This window comes from Lepidochelys olivacea (assembly GCF_965140295.1).
Source record: "Lepidochelys olivacea isolate rLepOli2 genome assembly, chromosome: 8".
NCBI lineage: Eukaryota > Metazoa > Chordata > Testudines > Cheloniidae > Lepidochelys > Lepidochelys olivacea.
Window position 1 is genome coordinate 35,363,911 of NC_140418.1, and position 13,136 is coordinate 35,377,046.

General features: G+C 44.4%; 1 protein-coding gene across 2 annotated transcripts in view; it reads right to left on the bottom strand.

Moving 5' to 3' along the window:
• Window positions 1–13,136, bottom strand: part of DNAJC18 (DnaJ heat shock protein family (Hsp40) member C18) — a 44,378-nt gene that overhangs the window by 30,594 nt on the left and 648 nt on the right. For both annotated transcript variants that reach the window (XM_084637285.1, XM_084637286.1), the window contains exons 2-4: window positions 12,114–12,297; window positions 10,068–10,213; window positions 6,966–7,151 (exon numbers count right to left, since the gene is read on the bottom strand). In XM_084637285.1, the coding sequence (XP_084493411.1) occupies window positions 6,966–7,151; window positions 10,068–10,213; window positions 12,114–12,297 (516 nt within the window). The remainder of the gene's footprint in view (window positions 1–6,965; window positions 7,152–10,067; window positions 10,214–12,113; window positions 12,298–13,136) is intronic.

The window sequence follows — 13,136 nt, forward strand, 5'->3', positions numbered from 1 at the left end:
GTAAGCAGGTGCAACTTTCAGCAAAATCAATGGGAATTGTGCCAATACTGGGTTTGGCCCAGACTTTGTAAATTTGCTGGTAATGTTTGTTGAGTACTTTAGGATTCTTTTAGATGAATGAGGCTATATTAAATCACCATAATTATAATCAGTATAAGTAACATAGATCCCTCCTCTGCTTTAAGTGTTAGTGATTACTGTGATGTTTGTATGACACTTTGAAGGTGAAAAACACAACACAGGTGCTAAATACTGTGTCATCAAGAGATCGCTGAACTCCAATCTTAGCATGGAAAATACCAGTGCATCTTTAAAATGTATTATTTTCTACCCAAGTCTGCATGTGTATTCCACTAATCATTTGGAAATCTCAGTTTTTAGTTATTTTAAAAATGCAGGAGCCAAAAAGATTTGGATTCAGATACGCACACAGCACTGCTACAAGTCTTGAATCTACGGGTATGTCCACATGTTGAACAGGAGGTATAAATTCTAGCTTGAGACACACCCGCACCAGCTCTGATCAAGCTAGTGTGCTAAAAACAGAAGCGTAGCTGCGGTGGCGCAAGGGGCTAGCTGCCCTGAGTGTGATCATGTCCAAGACCATAGGTATTTACTTGGGTAGCTAGCCCCTCCGCAAGATCAAAGTGCAGTTGTATCCTATGCCCAGGTATGTAGAAGACATGTGGTGATGCCTTCCAGTGAATCTGAAGGTAGACCTATGACCTTTTGTTCTTTATTTCTGCAGTATACAAGCCAAATGTATGGAGCTTTTCCTTTCATATGCATCTGTGGTTATGGATCGATGCAATACTCTATTGTACCTGGAGCGCTCACAGCAACTGTCGTGGCACATCTGCATTTACTCAGGGTATGTCTACACTGGCAGAGTTACAGCGCCGGCAGTTACATCGCTGCTCAGAGAGTGCTGAAGGGAAACCACTGTTATGTGTTCACACTGTCAGTTGCCTGTGCAATAGTGTGTTCACACTTGCAGCATTTGCATTGGTATTTGGAGAGGTGCATTCTGGGTAGCTATCCCACAGAGCATCTCTTCCTCTTCTGCCGGTAGGAGTTGTGGGAAGGTGGAGGGGGTCACGGGTCATCCTGGGTCCTGTCCAAATGACCTGTGATGCATTACTTCGCATCCCAGCAATCCCTGTGCTTCTGTCCACATTTGGTGCCATCTTTCAGTGGTTTGTGTACTGCACGCTCTGCAGGAATGGATCCCATACTGTTGTCCAATATGCTGCTCGCTCTCACTAATAAAGACATGAGTAGCAGTGGAGTTATTCCTTAAACTACAAAGGCAAGAGGAGTTCAACATTGACCTCGCCATGCATACTATCTATAACATGAGATTGCTTGTGGCATTCACAGAGGTGTTGATCACAGTAGAACGCTGGTTTTGGGCTCGGGAAACAAGCACTGAGTGGTGGGATCACACTGTCATGCACGCCTGGGATGATGAGCAGTGGCTGCAGAAATTTTGGATGAGGAAAGCCACATTCATGGGACTGTGTGATGAGCTCGCCCCATCCCTGCGGCACAAGGACACGAGAATGAGAGCTGCTTTGCCGTTGGAGAAGCGGGTGGCAATTGCACTGTGGAAAGCTGGGTACTCCAGACTGCTACCAATTGGTCGCTAACGAGTTTGGAGTGGAAAAGTTGACTGTTGGACTTGCGTTGACAGAAGTGTGCAGGGACATTAACCACATCGTGCTACGAAAGACCGTGACTCTGGACAACGTGCGTGACATTGTGGATGGCTTTGCACAAATGGGCTTCCCTAACTGCGGAGGAGCGATAGATGGCATGTATATTCCAATTCTGGCACCAGACCACCTAGCCACCAAGTACATTAATCGGAAGGCGTATTTCTCTATGGTTCTCCAGCTGCTCGTGGCATTTCACGGACATTAACACAGGCTGATCTGGAAAGGTTCATGACTCACACATCTTTTGGAACACTGGCCTGTTCAGGAAGCTGCAAGCAGGGACTTTCTTCTCGTACAGAAAGATCACCTTAAGGGAAATCGAAATGCCCATTGTGATCCTGGGAGACCCTGCCTAGCCCTAATGCCGTGGCTTATGAAGCCATACATGGAGAACCTTGACAGCAGCAAGGAGGGGTTCAACAAAAGACTGAGCAAGTGCAGAATCACTGTTGGGTGTGCTTTTGGCCATTTAAAGGCCCTCTGGCACCGCCTATATGGGAGGCTGGACCTGGCCGATGACAATATTCCTATGCTTTTAGCCGCGTGCTGTACACTCCATATTTGTGAAGGGAAAGGTGAAAGCTTCACTCAGGGCTAGATTGCTGAGGCTCAGTGCCTGGAGGCTGAATTTGAACAGCCAGAGACAGGGTTACTGGAGGGGCGGGCAGCGTGGGACCATAAGGATCAGGAATGTCTTGAGGCAGCAATTTGAAGCTGAAAGCCACTAATATTTGTTGCTATGCTCGGGAGTGCAGTGCTTGTGAGGCTAGGAGGTCATTGTGACTGGTGCAGATGATGCACTGTGAAGGTTTAAGAAAATTGCCTGTTGCTTCGCAGGGCTTGGTTTGCTTTCAGTTAATGGAATAAAGATTGCTTTCAAACCAAAACAATTATTTTATTAAAAAGCAACAACGGGAAGGGAGAGACAAGCAAAAAAAACCACATCAGCTGTAGAGAGTGGGGGAAGGGAGGGTCCCAGGAAAAGGTGGGGTCTGTGGATGGTTAAAGATTTGTGTATGTCCAGGTGTCATATACAACCTTGTCTTTTGGAGTATAGTGCAGTGGGTACTGTAGTTCAGCAGGGCTAAACTGCAGAGGGACGGGTGTTGTCTGCAATGGGTACTGGGCGTCCGCAGGGCTGGACTGTGACAGGGCAAGAGTGGACTGCAGAGGGTACAGACTGGAGCCAGGAGGTTCATAAAACTGTGTTGGCAGCGTCTGGGGGTGCATGGGAAAGAGTTTTGCAACAGTGGTTGCAGGGGAGGGTGGGTGCAGAGCTGCTCGACTTACAGTGCTAGTAGCACCTGGAGCATGTCCGCTTGGCATTCCATAACCTTTAAGAGCCGCTCCGTGGCTTTGTTCTGGCGCGTCGCGTTCTCCTTTCGGTCCCTCTTCTTGCTGTCCCGCCACTCCTTCAATTCTTGTTTTTCGGCCATGGAATGTGTCATGACATCACAGAAAATCCTCTTTAGTTCTTCGTGGCCACTTTCTAATTCTGCGCAGCCGTTCAGCTGGCAATAACAAAGAGGGAGGCTGAGCTCCCAAGGTCATCTCTGTGAAGCCAAAATGCAACATTTTACAGAAACATTTATTGTTTGCAACACACAGACCACTGATTCAGTCATTTAAAATAACCACTATTCACGTACCTGTCACTAACTGGCTGACGCCAGGCAAGCACACTTGAGACACAAGACCCCCAAAATGGTGAGTAACCTCAGGGGCAGGGAAAATCAGTGTTCCAGGACCATACTGTAGACTGGGCATGTGGCTCTCGGGGAGAGCCAGCATTGTAGCAGGGGCTTTACAATCATTACTGTCCCCACATTTTCCACAGGCTGTGTTCATTATGGAAGATATCTCACTGCTTAGGGTGAGCAGGGATTCAAGGGAGGATCTTCGCCAAGACTGCGGCTTCCGGCCTTGGCCCTTATGTGGTCCCACAGTGACGGCAGATTGGGGTGGGAAAGTTACCCTTAATGGGGCAAGAAACAAAGCAGCTCGGTCAAGGAACCTGTGGCAGCGGATTGCCCAGTATCTCCATGAGAGTTTCCTGAAGAACTCTGAGGCAGATTCCTGTGAAGTGAGGGAGTCAATCAACACTGTTCCATCACTTAGACAAGGCCTGTGGTGGTATGTGCATCATAGACACATGCCTGCTTTCTGCAACCCTCCTGCCCCCAACAACTCGCTTCAGCAATTTCCAAAATCAAAGCCACTTACCAGGGGCCTCCTCTCCTGTTTGCGCTTCGCCAAGTTTTGACAGCTGTGAATGGTTAGCTTACTCCAGAGTAGAGAAGAGCTCCTGGCTGCATGCATCTCTGACTTCTGAGTTGTCCTCTGCCTCTCGGTCTCCCCGCAATACATCCTTGTCCAAGATTTCCTCCTCCTGGCTCAGTCCACTTTTGACTGGCATGCGAGCCACCGAAGTATCTACAGTGGCCTTTGCAATGGAGATGGGGGTCACCACCGAGTATCGCGTCCAGCTCTTTGCAGAACGGGCAGCACTAGAGCAGTGGTTTGTCTCCCACGGCTTATGGTAGGTACTCCGCAGCTCCTTCACTTTGACCCTGCACCGCAGTGTGTTCCGCTCATGGCCCCTTTCTGTCATGAAATCTGACCGTAGATATCATAATTCCTATGGCTGCAGCGCAGTTGGGACTGGACAGCCTACTCTCCCCAAATGCTCATGAGGTCCAGCAGCTCAGCACTACTCTAAGCAGGGGATAGCCTGGTGCGTGGAGCAGGTATGGTCACCTGGAAAGACGCGCTGAGACCACTGTATGAGTCACCAAGCAAACAGGAAGGGAACCTTCAAAATTCCCAAGGAATTTAAGGGGCAGGGCTCATGGTTGGTCACCTGAGGGCAGGGCCGTACAGTTCAAACTGATGACCAGAGAGGTGAGAACACGCGTTGTGGGACACCTCCTGGAGGCCAATCGCAGCAGTGTAATCGACCAGGGTGTCTACACTGGCACAGCGGCACTGTAACCCTGATGCGGAAAGCGGTACGCCTCTCGTCGGGGTGGTCTTTTTACAGCGCTGAAACGGCACAGTTTCTGCACACCAAGTGGCTTGGCAGCGTGTGCACCTCGGGAGTTACACTGCAGAAAGCTGCTTTACTGTGCAGAAACTTGCCAATGTCTACAAGGCTTCAGTGAGCTGTCTATGACAGTAGCACTATAGTTAATGTGGTTGGCAAGCACACTCCTGATCCCTGGAGATAAATACCGCCTCCCCACCTCCAAACGATTTCTGGCTTCAGGCAACAGGGAGAGAGAAGAAGCAGTTTTACCAACTAGAGCTGGAGTTAAAAATGTGGCCCACAAGGAATTCAACCTGCCTCAGCCCTTCCTGCATTAGTGGTTCTCACCCCTGGAGCTCAGCACTGGTTAGGAACTTTCAGGAGAGGCAAGACGACACAGGCAGGGGTTGGTAGTGTGCTGGCTGGCCACACCAGAGCAGCAACAGCATGAGTGGTTCACTGAACCATGTGGGAATGCTGTTGAAGTAGCACATGTGAAGAAAGCAAGGTTAGGGTAGGTTTTCACATTCTGAAAATCTGAAGTCAACAAACTCAATTTAAAATTGTGTATCTCAGGAGTTTTGCTAGACGTAAAAAGGAAGAAGTGAGAAAAGTAACAGCAACTGTCACTTTAGTTATCAGGTTTTACTATTCTGAAAAGTACAGTTAGGCTATGTCTACACTACAAAGTTAAGCTGACGATCATCCACCGCTGTAATTAAACCACTTTTGCACATCCACATAATGCTCCTTGTGACAGCAGAAAGTGTCCACAGTTAGTGCTATTGCATCAACAGAGAGAACAGTGTATTGTGGGTAGTTATCCCACTGTGCAACTCACCACCAGCCGTCACTCAGTGGTCCATGATGCAGTTCTCTGTCCAATCATTCTATGGGCTTCCTACTACATTTTGCACCACTTTTCAACAGCCCCTGTAAACTTCCTGCCCATCATCTCTGTCTGAAAGCAAGGATCCTGGACTGTTCTCTTGTATTGTAATGAGCATTATGAACACAATGTGGCTGATCCTGCAGTATTTTATGAGCTACGAAACCGATGACACCGTGGTGTCTGCCCCCGTGTGCCATGGAAAGAAACAATTCCAGGCTGATGTTGGCATTCATAGAGCAGCTGCACACAGTGGACTGTTGGTTCTGGGCATAGGAAATAAGCACTGAGTGGTGGGATTGCATCGTTATGCAGGTATGGGATGATGAGCAGTGGCTGCAGAACTCTCAGATGTGCAAAATCACTTTCCTGGAACCGTGTGCGGAGCTCGCCCCTACCCTCTGGCACAAGGATACCAAAATGAGAGCTGCCGTAACGTGGGAGAAGCAAGTGGTGATCGCTGTATGGAAGCTGGCAACTCCAGAGTGCTACCGATCAGTTGTGAAACAGAGGTCTACCATGTGGGTTGTAGTGATACAAGCGTGCAGGACCATTAATCTCCTCCCGCTACAAAGGGCTGTGACTCTTGGCAATGTGCGGGAAATAGTGGATGGCTTTGTGACAACGGATTCCCTAATTGCAGGGTGTGATAGATGGCACGTATATTCCCATTTTGGCCTCAGACCACCTGGCAACGGAGTACATCAACAGAAAGAGCTATTTTTCTGTGGTATTGCATGATGTGGTGGATCATTTCACCGACATCAGTGCATGGTGGTCCAGGAAGGTGCATGACACACATGTCTTCAGGACTGCAAGCAAGGACTTTCTTTCCACACCTGAGGAGTCTAACTGCGGATGTGGAAATGCCAATAGTGATCCTTAGGACCCAGCCAACCCCTTGCTCCCATGACTTATGAAGCCATACACCAGAAACCTTGACTGCAGCAAGAAGCACTTCAAGAACAGGTTCAGCAGGTGCAGAATGACTGTTGAATGTGCATTTTGCTGATTAAAGGGTCGTTGACACTGCTTTTTTGGCAGGTTAAACCCGAAAGAAGAAAATATTCCCATGGTCATAGCAGCCTGCTGTGCTCTGCATAACATTTGTGAAGCTAATGTTGAGATGGTTTTATTATGTCAGCATAGCAAGAAAGTTAAATCAGCGGGAGGAGCATTGCAGTGCGTAAACCTCAACAGTGAGGTTGACGTAAGCTGCCTATGTTGAGTTAGCTGTGTAGTGTAGACAGGGCCTTAGGCTCGTGAGCAGTATCAAATAAAGCTAACTTTCCAACTCTTTACACTTCAAAAACACTATAGACAGAACACTGACCTGTAGGGAAGTGCCCGCCAAAAAACATGTTGAATATTTCTTCTGGTGTGATGTCTGCTTCAAATTCCCTGTAATAATCATAGTTCCTAGCCCGGGGAGTGCTGAAAGTCTCTTGCTCATCCCCAAATTGATCATATCGTGATCGTTTTTCAGGGTTGCTCAGAACGGCAAAAGCAGTGCCTATTGCTATAGAATAAGAGAGAGCAAAATTACACATTTATGTCATCCAATCTTTTCAAGTCATGCCTTTCATAAGCTGAATTTTAGAAGATGAGTAGCAACAAGTTGATAGAGACACATTTTCTGTTGGACAAAGTATAACACAAAACCATCTGGACAGAGAGACTATGTCCATTGGAGATGTCATTCTTAAAGCAAAGTGAGTGCTCCTTTCAGTTATTCTTGTGGATACTGGTATTAGCACTGATGAAAGCTGCTCACTCATTGTGGATAGAAGCAGGAAGTTAAAACATTTCCTATAGCATATGGAAAGGTTGAAAATACTCCGAAAACTGGAGAAGAGACCATTCTGGAAATCTGTTAAAGGGCTGAGTGACAATACAACTTTTTACCAAGTCTGAAACCAGTTAGTGACATGGTAGGTATTAGAGTGTGTGTCCACACACCATATGGTTAATTACATGACATTGCATCCTTCCTGTAGGATGCATACTTTTAACTTTGTATTAAGTTAACTTGAGTTACATTCCTACGAGTTGGACAAGATAAACACTATGCTTCTCCTAGGATTTACCTCAATCAGCTGAAAGGTTACAACTGCCTTGTCTTCACTAGACTTGTAACACAGGTTAGCTTAGCATGGATTAAAAATATATCTTTTTCCCTAGTGAAGACAAGGCCTTAGTTAAACAAGTGCAATTGCGTGTACAGCATACCACAGAGAGCTAGGTGAGAATGGCAGCAATGTTAGAGTGATCTCATGCACCAGTGGAAAGAAAGGAACTGAGGGTGGGGGATGGCCATTATCTTACAAATGCCCACTTGCTGGCAACACCATTCAAAGGCACAGTAGTTTTGAGCTAAGGGAGTTCCACCAGTCACCTGAGAGACTATCAAGAATAGGGCTCGATCACAACATTTGGGGAATGAATTCTCAAATAAGGATCAAGGAATTTACAATAATTGCCTTTATATTAATAAGTGGTAGCTTTCAAAATGATCCAATATGCTTTTTAATGCCAAAGGCAATCCACTAACCGTATTATGTTTTGCACTGAGATAGCCTTGGAGAATGAAAACCTCTCTTCATAGAATAAATACATCCCTGGCAGTTTCCCCTCTCCTCTACACTCGTCTCAATTCTGACCTGAAAGAGCCACCGATAGACCAGTTTGGTGTCCATGGTCATGCCTATTCAATCTGTAGCCACTTCGCTGAGACTGAAAATACAGGTACAAACTGATACACTTAGGTGTCTACCAGGACCTGAAATAGGAGAATTGTTTCACACTGGCCACCATACAGCTAGTCAGCTGGCAATGACCTCATCACTAGCCACCTGAGCTAGCTCTAAACTAGTGCCCCAAAGATGAAAGACCCCAGATTTTATTACCAAACCCTTCAGCCACCATGTCTCCCAGAACACACCAACATCTTCAGATATTAATTTCTGAGAGTCAAATAGCTGCAACAAACTCAAGTATGCAACAACTTTCTCTTCTAAAGTTGTGTTCATATAGTTTTTCCAAATGTTCAAGGTATCTAAATAATAATGCAACTAAAGAACATTGAAGTTTGATTTTAAAATTTAGAACTTTTGTATCACCTTAATGCTGTTTGAAATATATTTTTCATAGGCAAATTGACACTGAAAACCAACCCAAAGATGAAAAAAAAAAAAAACAACTTTGCAACTTCATGTCTTCTCTCTCTTAACACTAGCTAATTGAAAGCAAGGCTTTGTCAAGCTCTGTGTTAAGATAGTCCTGGCCATAGCTGGAAGATAAAAAAGAGAAGGTATAACAGATTTAATTTAAGTCTTTAGATACTGTTTGTTGATACAGTTAATATAATCTTAGTATAAAATTCAGAGAATCAGAATAATACACTCAAAAACTTTCAATGTTTTCATGATTTTTAACTCATAATTAGGGCCCTACCAATTTCATGGCCGTGAAAAACAGGTCATAGACAGTGCAATAAGCCCTTCCCCGTGAAATCTGATCTCCCCATTCTGATCTGGGAGCACCACTGCTTGGGGGCTCCTAGCTACAAGGCTGGGAAGGAACAGGACTTGTCCATCCCCTCCATGGCTGCGTGGGGTTGGGGGGGGGGAGGGGGAAGAGAGGGAAGGAGGGAGGGAAAAATCAGACAAAAATCAGAAGCCTCCCCCTGCTTCCAGAAGCAATGGGACTGGGCAACAGCCCTGAGATTGCTGCAGCTAGAGGAGGCTTGTGGAGGTGGGTCCCATCTCCCCCTGCTGCTGGTAGCACCCCAGCCATGGGGCTCCTAGCTGCAAGACCCCAGCAGGCTGGGGAGGGACAGGATTTGTCCATTCCCTGCAAGGCTGATTGGGGAGGAGGGGGGAGAGATCAGACCTACCTCTGGGTACCTTTGGGTTGGGACCCCCACAGTTACAATACCATGAAATTTCACATGTAAACATCTAAAATGTGAAATTGACCATTTTTTAAACTCTCTGACCATGAAATTGACCAAAATGTACTGTGACTATGGTAGGGATCTGCTCACAATCTAGTACATAGAACACACAGAACAACAGGTGATTAGACAACCAGGGAAACTGTTGATCAAATGGATGAGGGCTATTCGTTACAAACAATACTGCTTAAACACCACCGTGAAAATTCAAAGGGATTTAGGATGCCTTTTCATTTTACTACCATCCTGCTTCTCACAGAGGTCTGTACTTTGAAACTCCTCCTAACAAAGGCAACTCTTTGTCAGGCAGCTGTGGGATTTTATGAAGAAAACTGTATGCAACCTACCATCGCCTATGAAAATTATAAGCTTCTAATTATAAGTTTCTATGAAGTCTTCAACCAGAGTGCATTGCCATAGTCTGAAACAAGCCTTGCATGAAGATTCTTTTTAAAATAAACCATACTTCATCTCACATACCTTTAAAAGCTTCTGTTGCTCCAGGAGCACAGTTTTTGTCAGGGTGAAATTTAAGGGCCAGTTTTCGATAAGCTTTCTTCAAATTCTCCTCATTGGCATCTCTCTCAACTCCCAAAATTTCATAATAATTGCTACACTTCTTTATTCTGAAGAGAGACAAAATTGTTTGGTTTTTTTAAGTCTGCATGCCTCCTCCTACAATACAGTTGAGAGAAAATTTTACAAGAAACCAAATAGACAGCACTTAACATAGGTGAGGAAAAAGTAGCAGCAGAGAGAGATCGTATGTTGATAAGATGCATGAGGAATCAGAGCACTGTCTTAGGAATGGGGTCATGTGTATCACTTAAAATTCACTTAGTGAAAATGTAAGTGCTGAAGAAAGGTGCCAGGTTGTACATCCTAGAAACTGAAGTCCTCTGTTTAGTCAAAAAGCAGTTACAACACAGGCAGATGTAAAACAAGCTTCCCCACCAATCCAGCTCAACCCTCGACTGAAAGGAGCCAATCTAAAGGGCTAGTATGTAATTTGGTCTCCACGTTCATCCATCTCTTGCCTGCCCTGGTAAGAAAGCCATTAGTGTGCCCATTTGTACGATGCACATGACTTCAGAACCTGAACACCTGGCCAGCAGGAACTGGACACCACAAGGTTCATTTCATGTAGGATATCAAACCAGGCATATGCATCATTTGCAGTAGAAGAGCTTATTTAAATTACTTTCACCTGAGAAGACTACATTTAAAATCCTGACATTGATCAACAAGTGAAAAGGAGCCTGGTGGGTTCCCCATTGTTATCTCTATTTGTGCAAACCACAATGTTGGTCTACCTATCTCAATACTTATATAGCCTTCATCCATGTTGTACGTGAGCACCTCATAATCTTTAATGTGCTTATGCTCACAATACCTCTGTGAGGTAAGGAAGTATTATTATTTCCATTTTACAGATTTGGAACTGAGGCACAGAGAGACTAAGTGACTTGGCCCCGGGTTACACAGCACGTTTGTGGCAGAGCAGGACCTGAAGCCAGGTCTCCCACAACCCAAACTAGCGATCTAACCACTGAACCATCCTTCCTCAGTCTCTACTCAAGCACTCAGGGCTAGAAGAGCTAAAACTTAGATGCACTGACAATGCAGGAGGGTGAATAGTACTTGACTGTACTATCCTTTGCCTCAGCCACGCCTCATTTTCATGTGAAGCATTACATACAGAGCCACTGAAGTCAACAGAAACAGGGGTCTTGCTCATGCAGAGGTCCTTGTAGGAACAAGGCCTAAATTTAAACACATAGTTATGCTTATTTTCGTCAAATCCTTCTTTTCATGGAGGCTGTTTCAGCTGGAAAAGTAAGCTTGGGCTGAAACTTAGAATTTCAAGTCTTACCTAGAACTAGGTCTCCTCCCCACAAAAAAATAATTAAAAATGGTTCTACCTTTTAAAGTTTAAAACCTAGTAATCTAAAAAGGAAATGTTTGTGCTCCTCTAACTTTAAAAGAAACAGCTGCTTTAAAATGATCTTTTGCAAATTCTTTAGATTACAATATGGATAAATTGGTTGCAGTATTTTTAGTAAACATTCACAGTTAAATTTAGGAAGGCATAGTGACTAATATTCTGTTCATATATAGCAACTTTTGTTAATTACCTACTATTATGCATATTACTCCTATGATTATGATGGCTCCATAGTTTAAACTGACTAGATACTAAATACAGATATTCATAATAGACATAACTGTTCGTTAACTGTGACTTAAACCCATAACACCTCAAGGAAGTTTAAGTTAGGTTCAGAATATAGTTGATACTGTAGATTTCACCACTCAGAGATACTTATAATAAAAGGACCCAATTTTCAAAACGTGCAGAACACTCACAACTCCCATAAAAGCCATTCAATCAAACCACAAGTGCACATTAGCTGCTCAGGACTACAGCAGCTTTGCAGTTGACATCTGGTTACTAAAAGATCACATATGTGAGACTTTTCCCTCCGCCAATACAATTTAATGTAGAGTCTACTGAAAATAGTTTACCTTTGTACCCCATACAACTGCTCCTCTGTGTAAGTCATACTAGCTTCTCCAGAGCCCGGTTGACCCCTCTCATTGTCACACTTCTCCTTCTTCCCTTTCATACAGTCGCTGCAAGCACAGAAGTCAGAACTCTCACTGTTTTCCTCTGTTGGGCATGCATTCCTTCTGAGTGCATCAATTAAGGCTGCAAAGCAACATGTCCCCATTATGAATGTATTACCAAAAATGCAATGACATATCATTGCATGTTTCACTGCACAATAAATATAAAATTAGAGAATTAAAGTTAGCATAAATTTGGTTAAAGAAATGTGTTGCAAAGGAAGGCCCTAACTAGCAAGTAAAAGAAAGATCTTAAAAGTAACAAGCTATAAGGCCAGAAGGAATGAAGGAGGGAGGATACCTTGTTCAAAGAATGAAATAAGGGAAAGTTCCTAAAAAGGCCTCTGACCAATAATGGTGACTGCAGATGATAAGACAAAGAGACTGTCTTAAAAATAACCAACACTGACCTTCCCACCCCACTTATCAATGTTCTCAAAAATTGGGGCCTATCTGAATTCATATGCAAAGGAAAAACTGTTAGTCAGCAAGGAGGAAAGAGAGAGACATGGAGGAAAGGCCTTTGGAAGAAAGAAGGTTGGAAACTTTATCTGGATTAAGACTGCAAACAAGGGAGAACTGCCTCAAATCAGTTTTTCACTGAAGTCAGCAATTGGCAAGGACATCACTGGTTTGTTAAAGGGTATAAAAAAAAGTAAGCTCTTAAAGGGTTCATTGTTAATACCTGCCTGACCACGTTGGAGTGGCCCAGTATTGGTCTAAGCATCCCTGGGTTTAGCCCATTTGTAACTATATCTTGAGCAAATGCTTATAAATATTTTGTTATTGTTTGGGAGTAGTACATTGCCTATTATTTAGGCATGTTTAGAGCAACTGTATAACTATCAGTCAGCCTTCGTATTTAATAAAGTAATTTATGGTTAACTTAGTGTTGTGATAATATCCTGCATAAATAATCCC